The 27840-nt window shown below is 38.5% G+C and overlaps 1 protein-coding gene across 1 annotated transcript; it reads right to left on the bottom strand.

Annotated features, from left to right (window-relative positions):
* Positions 1-865: 865 nt before the first annotated feature.
* Positions 866-27336, bottom strand: STMND1 (stathmin domain containing 1). Its single transcript, XM_066372249.1, is given in 6 exon segments — positions 866-1505; positions 1508-1649; positions 2535-2666; positions 9907-10058; positions 14014-14194; positions 27162-27336. Coding segments are annotated over 6 exon segments (825 nt in total). The 5' UTR covers positions 27243-27336; the 3' UTR covers positions 866-1368.
* Positions 27337-27840: the final 504 nt, after the last annotated feature.

Here is a 27840-nt window from a genome sequence, read left to right as displayed (position 1 = left end):
ATTTTATATAAATAATATTTTATAAATATTATGGCATATTTTAGTTTGCACAGCACTTTTAAACATATTATTTGATTTGGTACATCTCCATGAAGGTGGCTATCTCCCAAATTAACATATAAGGTAATGGAGACACAGAGAGCTTATAGGTCTTTCCAGGTCACACGGCTAAAAGTAAACTCTGGGCTCTCAATTCTGTTCCATTGGCCTATGTGTCTGTTTTTCTGCCAGTAGCATTCTGCAATGGGACTAGAGCAAACTAAAAAGCTTCTGCCTAGCAAAAGCAACTGCCAACAAAACAAAAAGGCAACCAACTGAACGGGAGATGATATTTGCAAAGAATAGTTCTGATAAAGGGTTAATATCCAAAATATATAAAGCATTCATACAGCTCAACTCCAAACAAACAACCCAAGTAAAAAATGGGGAGAGGACCTGAACAGACACTTCTGCCAAGACATACAAATGGCCAACAGATATATGCAATGTGTTACCTCACAACCATGCTGTTTTCACAACAGTGCTATAGCACAATTTAGCTGTTTTGTGCTGAATAAAATTTCCTTCTTTGTCCAACCAGTGGTGGTGCAATGGATAGAATGTCGACCTGGGATGCTGAGGTCCGAGGTTGGAAACCCCCGAGGTCACTGGCCTGAACACAAGCTCACCAACTTGAGTGCAGGGTTGCTGGATTGAGCGTGAGATCATTGACATGATTTGTGGTCGCTGGCTTGAAGCCCAAGGTCACTTGGCTTGAGCAAGGGGTCACTGGCTTGGCTGGAGCACTGCTGCACCCCCCCCCCCAACAAGACCTGTATGAGAAGCAATCAATGAACAACTAAAACAAAAAAAAAGTGCCACAACTATGAGTTGATGCTTCTCATCTCTTTCCCTTTCGGTCTGTCAGTCGGTCTCCCTCTTTTGCTAAGAAAAAAAAAAGTTTCTTCTTCACTGCACCGCAGATTGGGGATTCCTGCTGGCATTGGATTGGCACCAATGATCATCAGTTGACACAATCCATGCAATTTGTCTTAAAGGACCCTCAGAGTGTGGACATAGCCAAGGGGCAGGAGAGAAAAAAAAAGAGTTCTGTTTGGCACAAACACAGTAATGTAATCTGGGAGGTACTTATAAATTAAAGACGTCTTTACAGAGTTTGAAGTCACAATGAAGGAGAATGCTAACTTGTAATATCAAAGATAGTCAAATCTTTTTTTTTTTAGCTAGCATAGCCATTATATATTTAATTCACTCAACTAACCTCCAGTCCATCTGGTCAGGCAGTCAAAGAAAAAGATGAGAAATGCTAAGAATGTCACCACTGGGGGAAATGGATGCTTTTTCACAGAATTCACATAAAGTGGCATATTAGAATATGTCCTCCTCTTGGTTGTAGGACATATCTGATTCCACGACAACAATACCTTCATAGCTGTAGTTTCCACCATTTGTGGTTGTGTCACTTTTGCTCTTCTTCCTTTTCAACGGCTTTCCTCCCTGAAGGATGGCTCAAACATGGCAGAAGTCACAGGGTTAAGTCCTTTGGCAAATGGAACCTCAGGCTCACCCAGTTCTGCTGAATCTGAGTTACTGGTTGGAGGCAAAAGTTGGTCACTTCGTAGCCTTTTTCTTATTTCTTCTTCTTCCATCTGAAAAGCAGTATTGAAGAATAAAAAAGAGTCCAAATCATGTTTTCCAAGTTTTCATTAATATTGCTTGAAGTTAATGTTTATGGCTTCTTGATTTCATTATTCAGTCACTTAATAAACCTAAATTGAGGAATTATTGTTGAAGAAGACAGACTTACTCCCTACCCTCGTGAGATGAGGCTCCTTATCTGGTCGGAAAGGCCCAGGAGAGAGGTGGTAATGCAAGCTGTCAGAGGGCCATAGGGACCCCTTGTGCAGGTGCTGTAGCACCTGTCTGACATCTGCTCTGCCACCTTCTCAGCCCCCATCCTCCACTCCTGCCACATTCCTACATCCCGGGCCCAACTAAATTTTCCTCAAATGAAGAAAATTTCGTACTTGACTTAGTTCTGAGAACTGGATATTGCCTCCTTAGGCTATATATACTGCTCACAAAAATTAGGGGATATTTCAAAATGCACTTTCAAGATCAGGGAATGTGTAGATAATCCAGTACTTTCAGCCTTTTGTATAGTGCATTTTCACCAATGGAATAAAAGTTGGTTTGCATCTCATTTGCATAATCAAACAACTTTCTTTGACTTGTCGTTTGCTTTCCTGATGTTCTTGTTTAATTAAAAAATTAAAATGCTTCTTTTTTTATCACTCCATATCATTTTGAAATATCCCTTAATTTTTATGAGCAGTAGATAAAACTAATTCAACCAATTTTAAGATGTTGTCTTATTTCTTCACTGCACACATTTTAAAATAAATAAACATACAGCATAAGAGGCATATAGATCATGAAAATAACTAATACAGATTTATCCAATTTGTCTAGAAGCTGCTGATAGGAACAGTGCGTCTCAATGGGCAGCCCCCGCCCCACCTCCACTTGGGTACCTTTCTGCGCTCGGACACTGCCTGTATCTTCTCCTCTATGTCCTTCATGGTGAAATCTTTTACTTCCTTTTTGAGCTGAAGTTTTTTCAGTCTGGCTGGTGGCTTTCTCAGGGGCTTCTCGGTCATATTCACCTGGTGGAAGACACTTTTTAAAATAGAGAAGCAAATATATTTATTGGCAAAGAAAGGCAGGAGGTAAAATAAACACAGTTTAAAATGTGAATCCTAAAAAATCCAAACTTTACAGTGTGAGATTTAAAACACAAAATGAAAACTGGTAACAGAACTGAGTCCTAAAGATCTAATTCCTGGTAACAACAGAATTAATTCTGAAAGAAATAAAATTTATTAGATGTTTAGAGGAGGAACAACAGGCTATTACCAAAAAACATTAAAGGATGCAAAGATATGCAGGCAAATACCCAAGAGAAGGAAAAACACTCAAGTACAAACACTCAAGAACAAACACACGATAGAAAAAGGTGGCATATTAGTGATTAATTTGTGATTCAAGGTAAAATGTTAAATTTGATGATGTTATGATATACCACAAGTTACAAATGACTTTCATTTGGGATCAAGATTAGTTTACAGTTTTTCTGGTCTTGTGCAGGGGAGAATTAACAATTACCTAGCAGCAACTCCATGCTGGGCTTTACTGTGAGTACTTTACAAATGTTTATATTGACAGCAGAAAAAAAAACGTTCTATTTCATATGATTGACAAATCTTGAAACAGTTCAAAACAGTAACAATGACTGATTATAATTTCTAGTTGCAAAAAAAAAAATTGTTGTAAGGGGTTTATAAAGTTTTCCCATATTTTTTCTTTTAAAAGTTAGGTCTTTAAAATAATATGTATTCATTCTGATAAATTAAAATGATACATAAATAATCTAATACTCTGTTTGGCTACCAGGCCCCCAATCATGATCCACTTTAAAGTTCATCTGTAATGTTTAATCAAACATAAACAGGATTATACCACAGACACTGCTCTGCAATTTGCATTCTTCACTTAATTTAATATGGACATCTTTCAAGCTCACTGTACATGGATTTATAATGGCTGGGGAAGGTCCTAATGAGCTCCAAAGTTTCATTATAAAATAGACTGAATACTGTTCTAGATAATTTCTCTAAAGACATTTAAAGACAAAAGAAAAATTTATGTCCATTGTAATATCTAAAAGACGATCTCGTCAGATGGCAATATTGTAAGTACCAAGAAAATAAATCAAAGAGAGACAATTTAGCATAGCAGAAAAAGGCACCAGACCTGCACTCAGAAAGATGTGGGTTTGAATCCTGACACAACCACAGTGTGGCTTTGCATTAAATTCTGTATCACTTGCCTTCCTCATTTGTAAAATAAGTTTAATAATATTTTTTCAGAAGAGTTTTTAAAAAGTTATATTTATTGATTTGTTTTAGAGAGGAAGGAAGGGAGAGAGAGATCAATCTGTTGTTCCACTTATTCATGCATTCACTGGTTGTTCTTGTATGTATCCTGACCGGGAATTGAACCCTCAACCTTGACATATCAAGATGAAGCTCTAACCAACTGAACTACCCTGCCAAGACCCAGGGGATTTATTTTTAAGGGGAGATAAATAGATTGTAGCTACTCAGCAAATGGTTATTACTTCTCATTTGGTGAGAGCATTGATTTTTTTCAATGAAAACACAAATAATCACAACAAAGATACAGGATTTGTCACAAAAGGGAGGAATGGGAGTTGGACTCACAGGGGCCAACAGGCAGGGGTCTAGGCTTTAACCTCTGACCTACTCCTAATACTCATGGTGTGACCTGAGACAAAGCACCTTTTGCACTTGGTTCTCTTAAACGCAGAAATAGTGAGGGGACTGATGATGACTGAGCTTCCTTCTAGCCTTATGCTCTGTGGTTCAATTGGAAAGCTTTTTAAAGAAAAAATATTTTTGAAGTTTTGGCTCAGGTACAGCCTTGAGGTAGTTTTCAGTGGTGAGTTGTTCACTACAGAAAACTGTGGGACAATTGGCTGGTAGACTTCCTACTGGCAGAGCCATCTGCTGAAAAAGGGACATATTTGCTATGGAGGCTCAACGAGAGATACTGTGAAGTCAGTATGAAAACAGCTTTTTAGGGCCGTTCACTCACATAGGGCAAAAAGAAAATAAAGTGGTAATCCCAGATCCTTTAAAGTAGGGTTCAGTTAGGTTTTACATAGGATCTGAACCTTGACTAAAATAATTATTATAGATGGTAGTTCTGAGAGAATTTGGGGTGTCTCGTTTGGGGCACTTTTCCTGTGGTGTAATCTCAAAATGCTGTCTATAAAATTTTGTACTTCCTCCCCGTTTTGGAAGTTAATCTTACCTGTGCTGCCCACATCCTTTTCTGAGTTTGACATTTTAAGTAAAAGTATTGTAAGACCTGAGGAATGATATGTGTTCTTTCCCGCTGGATTTTATGAGGTCAGGATTTATCAACTATTGGCACTTAAAAATGAGAATAAGGATGACATTATACCTAGACAGGTACTACCCATAAAAAACACTTAAAAAAATCAACTTTAAAACCTATAGAAGTCACTAGTTCCATTGTTTTAAGAACACCAGTGGAAGCCTGCCATGCCCTAAGATTCTGTGATAAGATTTGGGTCCCCCACCCCCGCCAACCTAACTGTATTTATTACTTCTTGCATCTACTGTGGTTCTTCAGAGCCTCCTTATAACTACTGACCTACTGATGAACCTACCTTGGCTGTGGCCCCTTGCTGGGGGCTTGTGCCTAGAATAGGCCAAAACATCTTCAAAGAGATCTGTCATCCTGCTCTGTCACTATGAGACCTTTTGGGGAAGTCAGTCTGAGAGTTCATTGTATTGGTCTTTACTCAGTAACCTCCTCCTCCTTAACAAACTCCCCATGAGCTTCAACAAATAATGTGAGAGATGCTAATGCAATGTGAACAAACTCCCTAACTGCACTAAGAGGTCACCAAGTACAGAAGTTGCTGGAGAAGGGAATACATTTTGATCAGAGCCAGGAAGAGTCAGTAGAGAATTCAGGGTCTTATGTAGGGAAACTCAGGATGCCCTGAGAGACAGGGAGAGATAAGTTCGGGATAAAAGACACCTGCAGTGGTTAATAACCACGTGGAAAAAATGAGAGCCAGGCACAGCTCTTTAAAGAGATCCGTCCTAATCCATACACATATTTACATGTGTGCATAAAGCCAATTCACATTTATAATACAGCCACTTAAGTCCCATTAGAATGTTTTAAAATACACTGATTCATTTAATCTGATATTTAGCTTCTTAATGCTATATTTCTTACATATCATTATATTCTCTCTGCGAACATGACATCTGTTAATATGAATGTGCCTGAAAGCAGGGACCCAGAGAGCTGTATGGAATTGCTGTAGTACTAGCCAACAAGCAAATGATAAAAGTTAAGAAAAAACAATGAAAGGGGGCCCTATGGTGGCCCAGATACTGCCTTGGACTTTCAGGGATAGACTGGCTCACAGAGGATCCCAATTCAGAAGAGGAATGAAGGACTCTTACTTTTCAGCATCCTTTATTATATGTCACTTTAAAGGGCAACTGAATTAAAGACAATGGCGTGGCTAGGAAAGGGGCGGAGCTCTGTCTAAAATGCCCTTGTATTTAAGTATACTTTGGTCTATATAAGGAGTTTTCTTAAAGCATTCTCATATCAATTCCTTTTTTTACCCATAATATATATATAAAAGGTTTTTTTTAAGCAATGAAGAAATAGTGTTTATATATGTAATTGGATTTATCACATTTTAGTAACATTGTATTAATGAAGACATTAACATCCTTTTAAATAATTTTTTATTTATTGAAATTTTTAGAGAGAGAGAAACATCGATTTGTTGTTCCACTTACTGATGCATTATTTGGCTGACTCTTGTATGTGCCCTCACCAGGAATTGAACCTGCAACCTTAGCGAATCAGACAATGCTCCAACCAACTGAGACACTTGGCCAAGGCAACATCCCTTTTGACCATCCTCTTTTTGTTTCCCTTTACTCTGTTTTTTTTTTAGATAATTAAAAGTATTAACTGTCTAATAAATTTCTTATGGTTCCCCTTTAGTCCTTCAATTTTAATTCTCATCTTTCCACAGTGGCCACTTTTCTTAAAATATGCAAGACACCTGGTGTCTGACACACTTATGTTCTCAAATACACCTGAATTGAAAAAGATTTTACATGTGACAATGAGCATTTATAGCTTTCCTTCATTTCGATGCGCTTCCTGGCTATAATCATAGTATTATATCTGACAATGTTGTATTTTCAGAAATACTTTAGAATTGTCTTTCACAACAAATGGGAGATTTCAATTTCAAAAGCTTTAACCCTTATGATGAATTTGAAGCAGTGGTGGGATTCAGCTGGTTTGCACCAGTTCGGCAGAACTGAAACCTAGTTTTTTGTTGAGTTCGGTGAACCGGTTGTTAAAATGGCACTTGTAATCAGGGTTCTTTCTAAGGTGAGCGCCTGGGCAGCCACCCAATGTAGAAATCACAAATTTATATTCTTTACTTTTTTTAATGCTCATTTGCACAACACTGTATTCTAAGCACTCATAGTAACATTCTGTTCATAGGTAAAAAAAAAAATTGCAAGTAAGGACACCAATCAAGAAGAAATATCGAACTATCTTAAATAACAGTTTTATTGTTTTTTGTCATGTATTATTTAATATTTTTTCATTCATATTTTTAAACTTTTTCTTATAACAATTTAGTTTGTGTATCTCTTTTATTGCTCTTGTTTAAGTATTAAATGCATAAAATAATAGACTACCTTTCAGTATATCGTTTTTTATACTTAAAATGGTCATTAGGGTAGAGAACCAGTTGTTAAATTTTTTGAATCCCACCCTTGATTTGAAGGCTTTGTGTACATGCTTGTTGATATTCAGGGCAGTGGCTGTCAGTCTGGGCTGCCCATGGAAATCATCGGGGAGCTTTCAAATGTACTACTATGGGGGCCCAGCCCCAGCCACTGGTCCCAGGTAGAGCATGGGCACTGAGTGTTTTGAAAGCTTCCTAGGTGATTCAAATGTGCAGCCAGGTTAAGGACCACTGCATTGGCAACAAAGGCACTGCTGTGTATTACTGCCAGCCTGTTGCAAATCTAGCTTATGTCAAGGCATCTTGGCCCTACACCAGAGCAAAAACAAAATAAAACAAAAAACCCTCATAAAACACAAAAGAGCTGTGTTATTCCTGCCTACCTCTGCAGCCCTGTCACATTTAAATCTTTTTGAGAACACTCCAGCTATGCTCCTGACAACTACTTCATCTCTGTAGAATATGAAAACAGCGTTCATCTTTGGCTTACTTAATGATGTTATTGAAAGTCTAACTCATAGTTTTCATTTATTTAAAAAGAGACATCTCTTTCATGATGTAGCTTATATTAATTAACCTTGTTAGTGCCCTTGCAAGGTCTGAGTCTGAACTCATTCATCTCTGGCATTTGAATCACTGGAAAATGTTTTATCGCTATTCCCCCTGGCATTAGCATCAAGGTTCCACAGCATTTCCCTTAATAAGGCATTGCTTAGCTACTCAATATTTCCAAAATCTATCTTCTTCCAGATTGTTCTCTTGTTTTTTTCTTTTGACACACTTTTTCTTTTTCTGATCACCCCTCACCCAGAGACTCACCCCTAGAAAAAAATCTCTCCCTTATTAAAGATACATTGTTTTTTAGTACTTTTAACAAAGTACTCCAAAATGCCTTGTATCATCCCACTGTTCAAAATGTCATTGTCTTTTCCATTATATGATCCATTTTTACCTTCCCTTTCCCCCCACTCCTCATATTACTGGCAGCCTGGTAATATCATTCATAAAGTTTAGCACTCTTCCCTCCCTCAAATACTTTCTGCAGGACTTTATTTTTCTTCTTCCAAAGAAAATGCCACTTTAGAATTTATTCATGAGTTCTCAGCATTTCCAACACAGAAGAAGAAATTACCTTTATTCAAACTCCAAGTAACTTGGTGTAGGTGACAAATTTGGTTTAAATAATGCAACTGTTTACTCCCAGCTGACTTTTTCCCCTACAACACAAGAGCCATTAATAGAATTTCTAGTCTCTACTTCCACCATTTTTGTCTCTTATTTCCTTTCCTGTCCATTTTCCCCTCGGGCTTCGTGTGTGTGTGTGTGTGTGTGTGTGTGTGTGTGTGTGTGTGTGTGTGTGTGTGTTGTGTGTGACAGAGATAGAGAGAGAGACAAAGAGAGGGACAAATAGAGACAGACAGGAAGGAGTGAGATGAGAAGTATCAATTCTTTATTGTGGCTCCTTAGTCTCCTTAGTTGTTCACTGATTGTTTTCTCATATGTGCTTTGACAGGGGGCTACAGTAGAGCGAGTGACCCCTGGCTCAAGCCAGCGACCATGGGCTTCAAGCCAGCGACCTTTGGGCTCAAACCAGCGACCATGGGGTCATGTCTATGATTCCACACTCAAGCCAGCGATCCTGTGCTCAAGCTGGTGAGCCCATGCTCAAGCCGAATGAGCCCGCACTCAAGCTGGCAACCTCATGGTTTTGACCCTGGGTCCTCTGCATCCCAGTCCAATGCTCTATCCACTGCATCACCACCTGGTCAGGCTTCTTCTTGTTGTTGTTGTTGTTTTTTTAATTTTTTCTTTTTTCTGCCTATGCTTTAGGACTACTAGTGCTGCCTTGGTACACTGGCTTAAAAAAATAAACAAGAAAACAAAAAAAAAATAACAAAACTTACCATCTTCTTCACAAGTTTACACAGAACTTATTAACAAATTAAGACCTCAAGATTTTGACCACATTAAGTTAAAATCAGAGTAAAAAATATTACTCACACGAAGGAAAAGCAGTAATGGATTAGTCAGGATGAATCAACAAAGAAAAGTAAGAGTAAAGTAATTTCTACAGCTATATTTATTTCCTCATATTTGACCTTAGAGGGTGTATTTAAATGTGTGATATTTAGGCCTGTTTTCTTATTGCATAAGTCAGAGTTCAGTTTTATATTCACGGTTCCTAGTACATAGGCAACACTTAATAAAAACTGCTGAAAAATTAGGCATGTTATTTAATGGGGTTTATTTGCATATCAAATTGAGTAAAACCAAAGATATGTTTTATTGGATTCATTAATCATTAATGACTAGGGCAACTGTGAATCCATAGAGAAGGATGGTGTGCAGAGAGGTAAAGACATTAATGGGAGACAAAACTGCCTTAAATAAATACAGTCTGTATTGTGACTCCAAGATGAATATACTGGAAATAACTCATGATCAATCATTTTAAACTGTAAATTAATGCTAATTACAAAATTACTTGCCATGACATTGTACGATTCTCCATTTCTAGATACTTTGCTGTGGCTCTGTATTATTCCTTGAACAATTAATTCCTCTAGGATGTCTGATGACTTTTGTCGCTCTCGAATTTCTAGAGGCTGGGGTTTATAGATTAATCCATTGGCTGCCAAGTCTTCCAAGATAAAAGAAAAAAGAAAGCGAAATTTAAGCTTGGAGATACTGTCAATCACATGTTGGATGGGTGCCGTATAAATCATGCTCCTTCATTAAATCTTATACTCCACAGTCTTACCTCAATATCTGTTTCTTTTATAAATGTTTGAATCCTTTGAAGTTCAAATTCTTAATGTTCTAACAGAGGATACACATCAACATGATATACTGTTTACTGAGCAGACCCCATATTAACATAACAAAAAGTCTTTCATATGCTGATGTGTACTACTTTTTTGTTGTAACAACACTTGTACACTTGGGTACAACTACATGGGCACTCCACACTAATTATGAAGCTAAAACCACAGCTCAGACTGAGATATTCTTTTGGTGATCTTCTGAGTTGCAGTTGGTTTCTATGCTTTGTATACAAAGGACAAACAGAGTGGTGTTGCCAAGAGACTTCTAGTTCTACAACCTTGCACTTGCAATTGCACCATCTGCTAAATCTACATAAGTAAAAATATGCCTTTTTGAAGAGTCTTTGAACCAAACTGAAACTGAAGTCAAGTGGTATCAGCTAATTTTTATTAGTGATTCTAAAAACGGCACTGAAACAGTCTATAGGAAGCCTTTATAAACTGCACTGAGACCCCCCCCCCATAAATCACTCAACTATATAAAAAAACAAGCAAGAATCCTTTTTTTTATACAACTCCACATTGTAAAATAAAAATGCAAAGGGAAGTCTTCAGAAATGAGCTATCTTCTATTCTGTAATCATCAGGAAGTCTGGATAGTAACCAGTCTACTCCAGCTAGTGGATGGAGTCTTTCCATGAAAATTTCTAACCTGGCACTACATTAATTACTTTATATATTTTATAACATTTAAAGCAAGCATTAACTCTGTAAGATAGGCATTATAATCCCTTTTAAATAAATAAACAAACTGATGGGAGATAGGCTAATTAACTTTCTCCAGGTGACAAGGGTAATAAGTTAACTAGGATTTAAACCTAAGTCTGTTTGACTTCAACAGCCATGTTCTTCACCACTTCACTGTGCTCTTCCCAAACATGCCAGGCACATGGCTCCCATGGGTCACGGTTCACTTCTCCATCAGGATGTTTTAAAAAGAATGTCATCGTGGACACCTGTCACTAACACAATAAAATGATTTTGACCATTTCGATCCACTCTTTCTGATTCCATTAAAGCATCTGGTTTGACATTTATAATAGCTAACCTACACAGAAATCCTTGGACTATGTCAACAATTTTGACTAATTTTCATAATTCCTTGGGACATTGAAGAATATTGGAGAAATTTTTGAAAATAACATTGTACTTCTTTCTGATTATAAAAGTAATACATCATAAACTTGGGAATATAGAAAAAAATAAAAAAATAATAAAAATGTCCATTCTCTTACCATTCAGAGATTACCATTGTTAGTATATAAAATTAAATTTTATTTTTAGAAATGTGCCATCACACTGAACATATAGGTTTGTTTCTTATTCAATGAAACATATACATTAACATATTCTCCTGCCATTAGAAATTCTTCATAAGCGTAAGAATAAAAAGTGAATCAGACAAGAAAATGTGGGTAAATTTGTCTTTAACCTTAGTGTAGGAAAAAGCTTTCTAAGTGACTCAAAATCCAGATTTAATAGAAGACTGATAAATTTTACTATATTAAACATATTTTGCAATCCCCCCAAAAAAACATACAATAAAAGTCCAATTTAGATATCACATACCTCCTGATTTGATGTACTAAGCAGAATACAATAGAATTTTTGGTATTCTTGCTAAAAAAGCATAACCTGGACCTAATCATGAGGAAATTTAAGACAAACCCAAACTGAGAACATTCTACAAAATAAATGGTCTATCTCTCCAAATACATCAAGGTTATAAAAGACAAAGAAAAGAAGAGGTATAGTTCCAAGATTAAAGGAGACTAATACCACTGATAACTATATTAAAGACATGATCCTGAATTAGCTCTTGAACCAGAAATGTGTTTTTAATGGACATCCGTGACAAAACCTGAATACGATTTGTACATGAGATTATAGCAATGCATCAATGGTCACTTCCTGATTCAGAGCCTTGTGCTGGGATTGTGTACAGAATGTCCTTGTTTATAGCAAATATGTGCTGGTATATTTAGGAATTAAGTATCATTATGTCTGTAACTTGTATATGAGAGGGGGAGAGAGGACTATGCAAATGAATATGGGGTTCAGTGTTCACATTTGGGGAAATGGATGAAAGAATATAGGCATTCTTTGCTTTTTGCAACTTTTCTTCCATCTGAAGTTATTCAAAATAGGAAGCTTTTTTTTCTCACAAGGAAATACTTGGGAAATGTTAATGTGAAGCTTGAAATGTTTAACAAATATACTATGTAGATGTGAAGAGCAGAGATGCAGACAGCAGACGGAGGGGAAATTTAGTGGAGAAAAAAATATAAAGTTCGAGGCATTCGCTCTTATTCCTTCTGTGGTAAAAGTTGTCTTGAAAACTAATTTTCAGAGCATTTGGGAAGCACCTGCTTTGGTAGCTCACTGCCTCCCCAAGTTGGTCTGTGAGAGCACTGCCTTGTTCACCTGCGGTCTTCCCTTCCTGCTATCAACAGTGCAGGCTGGCAGGGCTGAGTGTCCCAGGGCACACCGATCCCTGTCCACCCAGCAATCTCTAGTCTGTTTACCCTACAGCAGTGGTCCCCAACCCCCAGGCCGCAGACCAGTACCGGTCCGTGGGCCATTTGGTACCGGTACACAGAGAAAGAATAAATAACTTACATTATTTCCATTTTATTTATATTTAAGTCTGAATGATATTTTTAAAAAATGACCAGATTCCCTCTGTTACATCCATCTAAGACTCACTCTTGACGCTTGTCTCGGTTACATGATACATTTATCCGTCCCACCCTAAAGGCTGGTCTGTGAAAATATTTTCTGACATTAAACCGGTCCGTGGCCCAAAAAAGGTTGGGGACCACTGCCCTACAGATATTGAGCATTCATACTGCAGTGTAGGAGGGATTTCCACCAACAGAATTTTCAGAGAGAAAATAAAATCTATGTGCTGGTCCAACACACACAGAGAAGAGGGTGCTGCCATTGTGCTGCATCCTGTCTCGTACCTCATTCTCAGAGGTTCCATCTGCACCAATCAGAAGCACAAGTTGAGGATGAATAAGAAATTTATGACTACCTCAGTGTGCATATAAGTCCAAGAAAAAGAATCTCATTTTTATAACCTGTTTTCTATTTCTAACTTGTACTGAGGGGAAAATCTATAGTGATGAAGAATGAAATGAAAGCTTTTGCCCCAAATAAAAGAGAGTACTTTTCCTTGCACTCTGTTAAGTTCAATTTGTTTCAAAGGCTGATAAAATATAAATAAGAGCTCTTACAGTAACATCAGGAGGTAGCTGAAGTAAAGCAAAAACACAATATAAGAAAAATATTTGGAAATAGTTTCAAAGGGCACACTAGGTCATAATTCTGTTTTCGAAAGGTTCTTTCATTGTATGGTTGTTGATACTTTGGATGAGGAGAGACAAGAGAAACAGTTTGATGCAGGTTTTATTTATTTTTTCAAACGTAGAATTTTCCCTTGGAAAAATGCTAACATAAGGGAAGTTTAAAGGAATCTAACCAAATCCATGCAACTTCTATTCCTGAGGCCTATTACTAACCACCAACAAGGTTCTTAAAGGAGAAAAATATGATGGTTTAATTATTTCATGACCAGAAGATTAATAGTTAGCATTATTTACTCACATAATGAAAGCTTAAATTCTAATATCTCAGAGATAGGGACCTCGACATTTGGAGCACTCCCTGGCCCACAAAGCTGTGATAAAGGGGCCACCAAACACATATTATGAAATATGTTTAGAGAAATAGTATTTTATGGAGATTAACATGAATAGGGGTTTTTACCTAAATTTGTTCTTTTGTTTCTTCCATTAGGAGGCAGAGAACTTTCTGGAATAGTTCCAGGTAAGCTTTCCAGCTGGACCTGTTCTTCCAGGCCTTTGGGGCTATCTACAGTGTCCTTGTGTGGTGCAGCCTCAATTGGGGGTCTGCAGTTCTCCCCAAAATGAGTCACATATACTTCAGCCTGTGAAAACGGAAATGTTTTGTGAGTCAAGATTTCTTATACAATGGTTCCTTGGAAAATGAAAACAATGCCACAAGATTTGCTCAGTGAATGTTTAGCTTACTAGCATCTAGGCTCAGTATTCCCTGTGACCTGCAGACGCTCCCTTACAGGGCAGGAGGGACTTTGCAGGTGTGATTAAATTAAAGATCTTGAGATGGCGAGATTGTCCTGGATTGTCCAGGTGGACCTAAAATGTAATCACAAGGGTCCTAATAAGAGGAAGGCAGAGGGAGACTTGACCACAGAGGACAATGGAAGCAGAGAGCACATTATAAGATGCTACAGTCCTGGCAATGAAGGTGGGAAGGGTCACTAGCCAAGGAATGTGAGGAACGCAGCCCTAGAAGCTGCAAAAGGCAAGAACAAGTTCACTTTACAGTGTCTCTGAAAGAAACCAGGCCTGCTAACTAACCTCTTGACTTTAGCCCACTGGAACTGATTTTGTACTTCTGACCTCCTATACCGTGAGAATAAAATTATGTTGCTTTAATCCACTAAATTTATGTTAATTTGTTATAATGGCAATGGAAAGTAATATGCAGTTGAACCTTAAACAGCACAGGTTTGAACTAATGACCCACTTATACACAGAATTTTTTTCAATACAGTCAGCTCTCTCTATATATGCGGGTTTCGCAATGATGAATTCAACCAACCATGGATGAAAAACAGTATTTTCAATTCACAGTTGGAAATGCGCAGATTCAGAGGGCTGGGTCTATGCATTATTCTGCACCATTTTATATGAGACTAGAGTATATTCAGATTTTAGTGTCTGCGGGGCAGAGGAGGGTGGTTGTCCTGGAACTAATCCCTCATAGATACCAAGGGACGACTGTAATCAAGTTTTGGGAAAGTTAAAAATTATACACAGATTTTTTTACTGTGGGAGGTACTGGCTCCCTAACCCCCGTGTTATTCAAAAGTAAACTGTGATATCTACTATGAATCTATCAAATATAAGCATTTATACTCAGCGTTCTGAAAGATACAAAAATTAACAAGTTCATAAACATCGAATTGAAAAGTAAAGATAATGCCATGTAAAAAAATATTTTAAAAACAGAACTAGCTTCATTGTTTTTGCTGATTAAAAAAATAAGAGTTGTAAAAGTAATTAATCATGTTTAATGTTGGGGAATAGTTATTTCTCTTATTGCATTGTAACACATTATGTAACTATATCACAATTTATTGAATCAAATCCTACTGAAGGACATCGAGGTTGTTTCTAAGTTATCATTATAATCAACAGTTTTGGCATAATATCTGTGCATATGCATCAGCTTTAATTCACCCAGTCATCCCAAGAGGATAAATTCCTAGATGTAGACATGCCAGATCAAAGGATATGCACATTTTATATCAATACCTGTTTCCAGAGGGCCCTCCATAAATCCTGCACCAATTTACAGTCTCACCTTCTCCTTTTTAGGATGTCTATTTCCTCCTACCACACACAGTTTCACTGCTTGTAAATAGGTCAAAGCACAGTGTGAAAGGGGCTATATGTGATTTAGTAAACCACTGACTCCAAAATGCTGGCCGGTGCTAAATGTTTAACAGTTATACAGAGAAAGAAGGAAAAAAAATGCTTAATTAATTCAATTTAAAGGACTGGCACTTCTTTTTAGAAGAAGTTTATTTAAATACTAAATATGTTCAGGAAAACTTTTCTGGTATCTCCTCCAACATCTTTTTCCCAGTGCTGGTTTCTCTTTCACTGCTTGGTTTGCAATTTTCCCACTTCTCATTCAATAGAAGCTTCTAGATGTTATCAGCCAACTCCTCTTCTCTAAGAGGCATACCAGAGGAAGTCTTTTCAGTATCCTCAGAAGAGATAAGAACCTAAGAATGTTCTACAGCAGGGGTCTCAAACTCGCGGCCCCCAAACAATTTTGTGCGGCCCGCAGACTAATCCACGAAGTTCAAAATATTTTGGATAAAATTAAGTAAGCCTAGGGGCCTACTTGTATTTTTCATTTCTCTAGCATCCTAGCTAGATATTAGCTTAGTTAACAGCAGTTGTGATGCGAACTACAGTTTCTAGTCGTTTTGTGACACTGAGTAAACTGCATGTACGATTGTGCTTGTTGTACTGATTTTTTTTTGTTTTCAACTGCAGTGAGAAGTGTTGCGTAACAGTTGCCTTTTGTAGACCTAGTGCGGCCGCCGAATGGCTGTGATCTTGCTCTGCGGCCCACATGCTGAGTTGAGTTTGAGACCCCTGTTCTACAGAATACTGTCTTCTGGCTCTTCTTTCTGTCTGTGATTTTACTTTTTATGACCCTGGGAAGTGGGGTGCTTTTTTCCTTCAGTAGTTCACCTTCCAATTCCTGCCCTTTGTAGCACAGCCCTGTTACACTGATACAAGTTTGTATCTTTCTGGGTGTAGCAAAAGGTGTCTAAAAGGAGAAGGTTTGAATTGGGTCTTAATAAGTGAATTTCTAGTGAGCAAAGAGGAAAGGTCATTCTAGACACAAGAAAAAGCACACACAAGGAGTATGAAACAATAGTGTTGTTAGTCAAATAAGTTTGTAAATATGTTGTATATGTTTGCTCGCTTATAGTTTGCATTGGGTGTGGGGGACAGGCTGTAAGCAGGCAGGGTTGTTATAGCCTAAGGCGGTGTTTCCCAACGTGGGGCCCACGCCCCACAGGGGGGCAATTCGATAGTTAAGGGGGGCAATTTGAAAATGGACTTGACACAACTTTAACTCTTTAGCCCCGGGCCATTTAAATGCAATGCTAGATATCGGTGCCAAATTTAACAAAAAATGTAATTCTTAAATAATTGTGGTAAATAATTATTAAGTATAATTTAGTTTGATGAGACCAAAATATCAACTGGGTGATTGGCGTCGTCAAGTAAACTTCGTCCTGGGTTCACCGAGGAGCGTGCTGTCTGCCGTGGGGAACCCGGATGTTTTAAAACCTCGCTAAACAACGCAGTTATTCTCACCTAATTGGCCCATCGCAACTTCTGTAGTGTTTCACATCATTCAGTTGGTGTTAATTTGAAATAAGTGTCAGTCAAAACTATTGTAAAAGCTCGTTGATTTAATAAATATACATATATATATATTGTATAGATACATTTGGTAAGTATTTGATTTTATTTTTATCAATATTAAACTCTTTATTAAGTACTTCTTGCATCGGGTCTAGAAAGCAATAATATTTTATAAATATTATTGGGGCTATAATAGTGCATGCATGACAATTTTAATTTTAGAAGCATAACTTTCCAGAAAATTTTGTCAAGTGGAAAAAATATAGATACCTTTTGATTTGCGGTGGTAGTGTAGTAAATGTGTTATATACATTTAAATAAATATGAATTTTTAGTATATGTTTACTCTATGTCACATTGAATATATTTTAACACATTTTAATATTAGTTTTTAATTGATCTTATTTTTACTTCTTATAGCCCATAGTAAAATGAGTGGTGCAAGCAAGAAAAAAACTCGTCAATATTCGGAGGAATATTTAAAATTTGGGTTCATACCCGCTGTTCACGATGAGCAGATTCCTTTTTGTCTTTTATGCCAGAAATGCTTGACCAACGAATCAATGAAACGAGGTCATCTTGAGGCGCATTTGAAGGTGAAACATAGTGCTCATATTAATTCAGATTTGAGTTACTTTAAAACTTTAAAGAAAAATTTTGAAAAAAGAACAACATTAAAGTCTCTATTTACTGCTCATACTTCAACTAATAATCATGTTCTTGAGGCTAGTTATCAAATTTCTTTATTCATCACTAAAACTGGAGAAAATCACACTATAGGAGAGAATTTAATAAAACCGTCAATATCAGCATTTCTTAAAACGGTTCTTGAAAAAGATGACAAAGATGTAAAAGCTATGCCACTCAGTGACAATACTGTTAGCAGAAGAATAGACGAAATGAGTGAGGATATTGAAAAACAATTTATTGAAAAACTGAAAACAAGAAAATTCTCCTTGCAAATGGATGAATCAACTTTGAGAGACAGTGAGCCAATATTGATAACTTACGTAAGATATATTGATAAAGGACATTTTGCTGAAGAAATGTTGTTCTGTAAAAGATTAGAAAGCACCACTACCTCCAAAGATATATATAATAAGCTAAAAAACTACTTAGATGTCAATGATATACCAATGAAAAATATAACATCTTGTGCTGCAGATGGTGCTCCCAATATGATGGGCAAGAAAAATGGCTGCTTAAAATTGATGAAAGATGCGAATCCAGAAATGATTCTTGTGCATTGTGTTATTCATAGGGAAAACTTGGTAGCTAAAAACATCTCACCTGTTCTGAATGAAGTATTACATACAGTAATAAAGTGTGTTAATGCTATTAAAGCTAGTGCCAAATGTGAGCGTCTTTTCAAGCTATTTTGTGAAGAACAAAATGAAGACCATGTGAGACTTTTACTTCATACTGAAGTAAGATGGCTATCTAAAGGAAACTGTTTGAAAAGATTTATGGAACTGTTTGATACTCTTAGTGATTTTTTAAGCGACAAACCCGAAATGAAGTATCTGTTAACAATAGATGGTAAAGCATTTGTGAGTTATTTAGCCGATATCTTTGAAAAACTAAATATATTAAATAAGCAACTTCAAGGAACAAATAAAACTCTTGTCGATGCAAAAGCAAAGATATTTGGTTTCATTACCAATATTGAGTTATGTCAGAAACATATTAACAACAAAAACTTTAAACAGTTTCATTGGCTCCAAAAATGTGAAGTAACTGATACCGCTTTACTTGTTATTGTCAATCATTTGAATATTCTATCGGCTGATTTAAAAGAAAGATTTTCTGATTTAAAACAAATTGATTTCCCAACATGGATGATGCAGCCAATGTTAGTGGATTTGTCTGATATATCAAATATGCAGTATCAAGAAGAACTCGCAGAATTGCAAAATGATGAATCAGTTAAAGCTTTATTTAATATCAAAGGAGCGATGGCATGGCTTTGTGAGGAAACAGAAATCAAATACCCAAATTCAACCAAATGTGCAAGAAAACTATTGCTACCGTTTCCATCTTCATTTTTAGCTGAATGTGGATTTAGTGCTGTAAATGATTTACTGGTAAAAAAAAGAAATCGGCTGGATATAACACAACGTGGAGACTTGAGACTAAAGCTAATCAAATTGGAACCTAATATAAAATCTCTGTGCAGCAAGCATCAAGCGCAAGGATCACACTAAATTAAAATAATAAATTAATATAGAAAAATCTGTATTAAAATTATTTGGAATTTAAATTTTTGTTTTTCATTATATGTTTTGAAATTTTACTTACTGTGTTTTGTTAACAATTTCATAGTGATTTCTTCCTAGAACCTATCATTTATGTTTATTAAGTGACCAAATCAATTTTTTAATGTTAAAAATTATGTATGTTACATAGGGGGGGACATAAAAATTTTAGAAAGGTTAAGGTGGGGCATGGCACAAAAAAGGTTGGGAAACATTGGCCTAAGGGCTTAGTTTTAAAACTAAACCTTTATCATCCTAAGTGACTTTGTATCAAAGACTTCCTTGTTTGTATATTGGATTAAAGGTTTTAATTTCTACACTATAAAATGGGGCAGAGGAGCCCATGCTGGGGGAGAGCAGAGAAAGGCCATGTGGAGGAGAGTAAAAACAGCCAAGATGGTGGAGTGCTGAAGGAGAAGCCAGTTTGTGCAGAGAGGAGGAGATGGGAAATAGAGGTGAATAAGGCTGGTGAGCTAGAAACCTTTGATTCTAGGAAACCTGAATAAGTCAGTGGCTTTGGGAGCCCTGAATAGAAAGGAAAGTGTTTTCCCACTGTGTGTATTTCTTGCCCACTGGGTGCAAACTAGGATTAAAGCTGTTGGTCAAATAAATTTGTAAATAATGATATATATGTTTGCTCACTTATAGTTTGCATTGGATGTGGGGGGACAGGCTGTAAGCAGGCAGGATTCTTATAGCTTAAGGCTTAGTTTTAAAACTAAGCCTTTCCCACCTTTTTTGATGTGGGGTGGTGCACTCTCATGAGGAATCTTGTTATGCCTCAGATAAGTGACTTTGTATCAGAGACTTCCTTGTTTGTATATTGGATTAAAGGTTTTGATTTCTATACTATAAAGTGGGGCAGACCGGGAGCTTGCTCTCTCTCGGTTCCTGAGATTAGCATTAGAGGAGAGAGCAGAGAAAGGAGAGCAGAGAAAGACCACGTGGAGGAGAGGAGAAGCAGCCAAGATGGTGGAGTGCTGAGGGAGAAGCCAGTTTGTGCAGAGTTTGTGTAGAGAGAAGGAGATGGGAAATAGAGGTGAATAAGGCTAGTGAGCTAGAAATCTTTGATTCTGGGAAACCCAGATAAGTCAGTAGCTTTGTGAGCAAAGCTCACAAATGAATGAGTGGGTTTTGGAGCGCAGTGTGTGTTTTTACTTGGCTGCCGAGTGCAAGCTAGGATTAAAGGTAATGGCCCACCAGTTCTTGGTTCCGTTGTTTCATTACCATCTGTCTGAATCAAATGTGAACCTGCATGGGCCAGGCAGCTGTGATAGTGGCCATGGCTACTGGCCTTACAAGTGTGTGTCCATGAACTTGAATTATTCCATTGTAATAGAAGTGGTAGATGCTGAGGTGGGGGGAGGGAAGTCTATTGTGACAAGTGAAAGAGTTTGGTTTAATTGTGAATGCAACAGTTATCCTTTGTAGGAGTGTCATATATGGAAGTAAAATATCTGATCAATTGTGTTTTTTAGAAAGATCACTCTTGAGCTAGTTCAGTGGCAAGAACTGAAGGAAGGAGGGAACAAAACAAGGCAGCCAATTAAAATGATTATTGCCCAGGTGAAGTTTGATTAAACACTGGCTAGGACAGCATCAGTAAAAATGGTTAAATAGGTGGGCCCAGAAATATTAAAAAAGTAGACAACAGACCTCAAAGAGCTGCAGTTTGAAGGAGGGAGGTCCCTTTTGGCTCTAAATTAGGACTCCAGGAACTAAACAGAAAACATTCCTTTATGAAATAAGAAAATAGAATAAAAAGTAGGACACTGTATGAACTCTTGATATTTTTACAATAAAGGACATTTGACCACTTTCTAGGAGTGTTCCAACATTTGAAGCCCTTCAGAGGCTAGTAGAAATCACAATAGCTTACAATGGCCCCAGAGTGCTCATGTTCTGAGTTCAAACAGAGAGCCTCTCCTGTTCAAGGTGGCCTCACATAGTTCCTGCCACTGTGTTTACATAACACGATTACTCAGCTAAACCAACATCAGTTTGTTGTGTTGAGAATTAATTAATTCTGTGGCTCCAGACTACATGGGAAGGTAGGAAAAATCAACCAACTGAACAAACAAAATAAGCAAACAAAAACTCAATGGATCTGAAATATGAATCTGCACCAGGAGAAAGCCCTACAGCCACTGGGCTTTTCTCTTTCTCTCTCCATCTGTCCTTCCACAGTTACTGCCACATAGACCTATGGAGTGAGTCCACCCAGGAAAAGTCTTTACAAATAATGTATTATATTATTATATAATAATAATTCTAATATCAGACAGGGTCTCATTTGTTTTGTTTTGTTGTTGTTGTTACACATCCCAGAGGGAAAGGAGAACTTACTTGATGCTTATCTTTCAGGGATCACAGTTCCTATTGAAGTTAAAGACCATATTGGGCATTCTTTCCCCTCTTCCCAGATAAACTATCAAAAACCAGTATCTGTAGTGATCCTAAGACAGATATTTTCACCAGTCCACTCTGTTGTGCAAATCTATCTTTTATCGAACCTAGTGAAGTACTAAGCAACACACAGGGATTGATTTTGCCATTTCACATTTCCCAGTGGAGATCCTGAAAAATTTAACTGATTTAATAACAACAATAAACAAAATGCCCATGTTGCCCAAATTAGAGCTGAGAGCCACTCTGTATATTTTCTGTGTTTTTATGAGAGAAAGAAAAAGAAGACAGAGAGAAAGAGAGAGAGAAGCATCAGCTCATTGTTCCACTTAGTCATGCATCAACTGATTGCTTCTCATACATGCCCTGAGCAGTGCTCGAATCTGCAACCCTTGGCTCTCTAGGGCATTGCTCTATCCACTGTGCCATTAGCCGGGGCTAAATAGTGCCTTTTCATAAACATATTTTGTTAACTACAAATTGAAATAGATGTAAATACAACAACCCTGAATGGGCTTCCAATTGTTTCATCAAAGTGCCTAATCCAGGCCTTAGGAAAGAGCTTCACCCTTGTCTGAGTATTTCGATACAATCTGCCTTCAAACTCTGTTAGTGGCCAGAACTTAAATTATAGCAGATGAAACACAATCTTTCAGCATAATATAACATATACCAGCCTCCAGTTTCCAGAGCAGAAATTTAAGATATTTTCTCTTTCTTGAAAATAAGAATGTCTTTCAAATATCTTATCTATGTGCAACACACTCTGGAAATTTTAACCCAATTTTATAATCAAGATTTGGGAATAGACATAGTTCAAAGACCAGAGATATTTACAAATTAATTAGATCTGTGCCTCTCGGGGCATTTGTCAAACACTTTTCTTGTTCTATGACAGTCTTGGGGGAGGGACCAGGGAGGTGGATGCAAGGTTTCACTTTTTTCCTTGAGATGAAGTTGTAGTAGAAGCACAGACTCAGAGTGTTTCTGCATTTTGTATCAATTTTATTTTATAGTTTATTGTCTTGGTAATAAAATTTGATCAATTTTAGACAAAATTGAAAAGATGGGAATTCCAAGCTAACAGCTTCCATCAACATTCCAAAAAAAGTACTGACTTTAACTGTAGATAGGATTTTATTTTGCTTTGTTTGGTCTGCAAGAATTACATGTGTTCTAAAACTTTTGGGAAACAAATTTTCCAAACGATTTGAAGGTAGTCATTCGTCAAGGCTCCCTGGAGCTTAAACTTTCTTAAATCAAATAATTGGCAGAAAAAAAAATAATTGGCAGATACATTTTATAAATATAACTATCCACAAGCATATAAGAAGAGTTTGTTCTTTACAATTTATTCTTTTCTAGTTTACTTCTAATAAATTACATACAAATAGCAAACTCTCCAAAGAAAAATGTCAGAAATATGCTCTTCTAAAAATTTGACTTTAAGAAACATTTAGACCCTTTGACAATAAACAAGAATTTTCTCATCAACTATTAGGGGAAAACCATGAGAGGTCCTTGCAAACCATCTATTCCAATATAGTCTCGTAAGAAACTTTGAGCTAATCATATAGAAGGAAATTTCCCCAATGAAGAAAAGTTTCACATTGTTTTTTCTAATGCATTATTTTATCGCAGCAACTTCTAGCCATTTTAAGGGTACGTGACGAGAAGTCTATAGGCAAGTCTCAAAAAGTTTGACTCAGAATATTTTAAAGTTGTGCCACCAAGAAACACAAATATTTCATGCAAGCAAACATGCTTGTCTAATTTTAAGGACACTGCTGAGCTCTCAGACCTATATGGATGCAAAGAGGTAGTGGAAGCAGTGCTGTTGTCCTAGCTAGTGCTAAATTAATAATCATATCTTTCCCAGATCTGATTTCCAAAGCCAAGTGCTTGGGGTGGGGAAAGAGAAGTATATGTGTGAGTTGACTCTGAGCTTATTTTCAGACTATTTTATTATTGGATTTCCTCCTTGCAGGCTGTCTTTAGTCCAGTTATGCTACTAGGAGACAGGCAGACACTAAGGAATGGGAGGAACTGGGAAGGACATGCAGTCACTCAAGAAATATTCATTAGTGACTGCTTTGCACCAGGCACTGTGATAAGCACTGGGATACAAAGAAAAAACACAATTTCTGGACTCCAGCAGGTTATAGCTCAGGATGAGAGGCAAACATGGAAACAAATAAATACAACAAAATGTTTTGAAATGTGATAAGAGAAGGTGTAAGGTCAACTCTGCCAGCATGGTGGCAGGGAAAATGGAGAAGAATGTTCTCCAGTTGACTTGAAATACAGGTACATATTGTCATGTGGCCCATGCAAAACGAGAAGAAACAGTTTGAAAAGAGAGAAAACAGTGAGTATGAAGGCCTGCAGACAGAATGCCTTTGGGGAGTGATAAGTCACAAGCTATGATTGGAATACGAGTGTGGAGATTTTGACAAGAGTCAGCTTAAGGATGGCAAGAAAGGCATGCTAACAATTTTGGATGTGATCTTACATAAATAACTGTAGTAATAATAATAATTATTATTATAATTATAATGATAATAACTAACATTAAGCACTTTTTCTGTGCCAGGCATACATATAAGCACTTTAGATGAATCGAATTCATTTAATCTTCCCAACAAATCTATAAAATCATTTTTATTAATTATTCTCATTTTACAGATAAAGAAACTGAGACACAGTTAGGTTAAATACTTGACCAAAGCCAAACAACAAGTAGTGAATCCAGAAATCCAACCTAGGCAGTCACAATCTTGAACACTGGTTTGTGTGCTTACCTAATGGGCTGGTAACTTTTTTCAGCACAGGACGGCATGATCCAATTTTATTTTAGAACAAACACTCTATAGATCATGTGGAAGACCGAAGATGGAGGGCAGGTGAGTAGTGGAGGAAGAATCTAGAGAGATCCATTTGGATATCGTTCAAAAATCCAAGTAAGAGACGATGACAATCTCACCCAAAAAATTCACAAAGAAACTTGGAAACCCTATAGGCCTTGAGGAGGCTCAGCCCAGAGGGACTGGGATATCTGATAATCAGAGAGCTTGCCTTTTAGCGTGACATCTGCTCTGTACAAAAAAATTATTTTCAATTAAAAACCATGTAACATAATAAATGGCAATGGCCAAAAAAGAAACATAAATATTGAAAACCTACTGAAATTTTACATGTAATCATGCCAGTAAAATAAAAATAAATTTAAATAGATTTTTGTATATAAAAAAAGGGAAAACACAATGGGTTAATACTTTACATTGCATTAGTATATTTTTTGGAAAAGGATAAAAAATATTCCCTTTTGTGAGAATATAGTCCAAAGTAATACTGAGTAATAATAATGATGACCAAATTATTCCCAAGAAGCCCATGAATCTAAGAGGGAGAAGATGCTTTGAGCAAACATCTCTTTGGGCCCAGTACAGAAGGGTAAGAAGAGTTCATCAGGCAAACCTGGAATGGGACCAGGGAAGAGTTTTCCAGGAAGAAGGAATGGCTTGGGAGAAGACACACAGGGATGCGAGGCCTGGGAGAAAGGAGCTCTGCCAGTTGCAGGGTTGATGGCCAGGACAATCCGAGAGCGAGAAGGACTGGAGAGCAAAGGATGACATTAGAGAGATTGGTGGGACCAAATGTCAAGAGTATAAAACATTCCAGAAAATTTCTTTCTAGAAAGATAGGTGGCCTTGTGGGAGGTAGAATGGTTAGAGCAGTGACCGGAGAGGAAGACCCAGGCACAGGTAATAGAGCCCTAAATGCAATCAGTGTGTTGGGTGGAGATCGGATCTTTCCCCAGGGCAAGTCCCAGCCTTTACTAGACCTGGTTTGTTTCTTTGACACTAAGAGCCCCTAAAACGTGCCTCACACAGACAAGGTGCTGTCACTGGCACTGAATAGTGTCTTGAACATTTCCTGTGGATGGAAAGTGTGTGCTCTTTGGCCTTTAGGAAAGGCGACAGCACCAGCTTAAACCAGACTGTCTGAGCTTATTTATTAATGGTGTTCTCTTTCATACTTAGAAGTATCCTGCCTTTTTTTTTTTTTTTTTTTTTGTCTTTTTCTGAAGCTGGAAACGGGGAGAGACAGTCAGACAGACTCTCACATGCGCCCGACCGGGATCCACCCGGCACGCCCACCAGGGGCGACGCTCTACCCACCAGGGGGCGATGCTCTGCCCCTCCGGGGTGTCGCTCTGCCGCGACCAGAGCCACTCTAGCGCCTGGGGCAGATGCTAAGGAGCCATCCCCAGCGCCCAGCGCCCCGGCCATCTTTGCTCCAATGGAGCCTCGGCTGCGGGAGGGGAAGAGAGGGGAAGAGAGAGACAGAGAGGAAGGAGGGGGGGGCGGGTGGAGAAGCAAATGGGCACTTCTCCTATGTGCCCTGGCCGGGAATCGAACCCGGGTCCCCCGCACGCCAGGCCGACGCTCTACCGCTGAGCCAACCGGCCAAGGGCGAAGTATCCTGCTTTTGATGATAAGTTATATGGTAGCATTATCTTTGGGTAAACCCTCCGGAAGGGGCCCTGGTGGGTTCCTATTCTGTTTGTGGAATTTTGATGGTGTGAAGATGGGAAGAAATCATGAACCTCATTTCTGCCTAGACCAACCCATCCTTCCACTCCCCACCCTGGAAAAAAATCTCCCCTCATGTCTCCAGAAGAATTAAGGGGGATGCACCCTTGAGGGAGAGTGGAAGAGTACTGGAATGACGATTTTAAATATTAGCATCTATCTCCAGTTCTGCCCCCCCCCCCCCCCAACAAGCTGTGCAGGCTTGGGCAAGTTATCCACTGCTCTGGGCCTCAGGGCCCTGAAGAGGCAAGAGAGAGTTTTTCCAGCTCTAAGTAATTCCCCTAAGGCCCCCTTTTTGAAACCAGTAATATATGGCAGCTCCCAGGCTTTCCCACCTGCCTCTGAGAATCACCTCCAACTCTAGCTCTGTTCAGAACGCACGCACCACTCATCCTGTTACTCCTGCCTCTGCCTCTGCCTCTGCCTCTGCCTCTGCCTCTGACCTGGGATGTGGTCACCTTCGCTAGCTCCTGAAAAAAGACTCTTAAAACTAGTCCCATAGAACCAAGAATCCCGGTTAAGACAGCCGTTAAACATCAGCGGAAAGAAGTTGGTCCCAATCCGCCCACCACACTGAACCCCAAGAGACCCTGCTCCGGCGCAGTCCAGCCTGCCGCAAGCATGGCTAGGCTTTATGCCTGTTCTCTCTGCTTTACCTTAAATCCCTCTTCCCAGCCCTTCCTAGGCGCGGGGACAAGTCTCTGTTCTTCTGTAGACTGGGAAGGTCCACAGCCCATGCTGCGCACCGCGCGCTCCGCGGGCCGGGAGGGCTTAGCTATGCGCCCCGCGCTCCCCGCCGCGTCCCTGCGCCCCGGGGCCTCGCGCTCCGGAGGCCACCTCCAGCACTTAAAGGATCGGCAGGAAGCTCTCGACGCCTGGGCAGTTGCCAGGAACTGTGCCACAATAAACCGAAACACCCGAACCGGGGAACTGGGAAGCGATGGCACTTTTGAGAAGATCGGAGGCGGCTAAACCACAACTGGGATGCAAATTACAACCCTTTCAAAAGATAAGTGAAGGCAGTGCCCGCTGCTGGCCGAGTTAGTGTTTGAAGTACCGTAGTCGCAAGCGTCCTGCGTGGACTTCTTTTTTGCCTTTCTAAGGCACCGTGTCACACCCGCCCCCTGCCTCTGGTACCTGGGCCACGCACTCGAGTTGTTGGTTTGGGGGCTTCAGTCTTTGAGGGGGATGTGCCGGCGACTATGAGAAAGGCGATGTAGAAGTCCAAGCGGTGGAAACAGCTCTTGGGGACGGTGAGCACGCAGTGAAGGCGGCTTGGACCGCACCAGACAGCCATACCACAGGGGAAACATAGGCGAAGGTGGGTATACAAAC

Source organism: Saccopteryx leptura, chromosome 3, assembly GCF_036850995.1.
Source record: "Saccopteryx leptura isolate mSacLep1 chromosome 3, mSacLep1_pri_phased_curated, whole genome shotgun sequence".
Lineage (NCBI taxonomy): Eukaryota > Metazoa > Chordata > Mammalia > Chiroptera > Emballonuridae > Saccopteryx > Saccopteryx leptura.
Note: the sequence above shows the minus strand (reverse complement) of the source record. Positions and strands in the feature narration are given on the sequence as shown.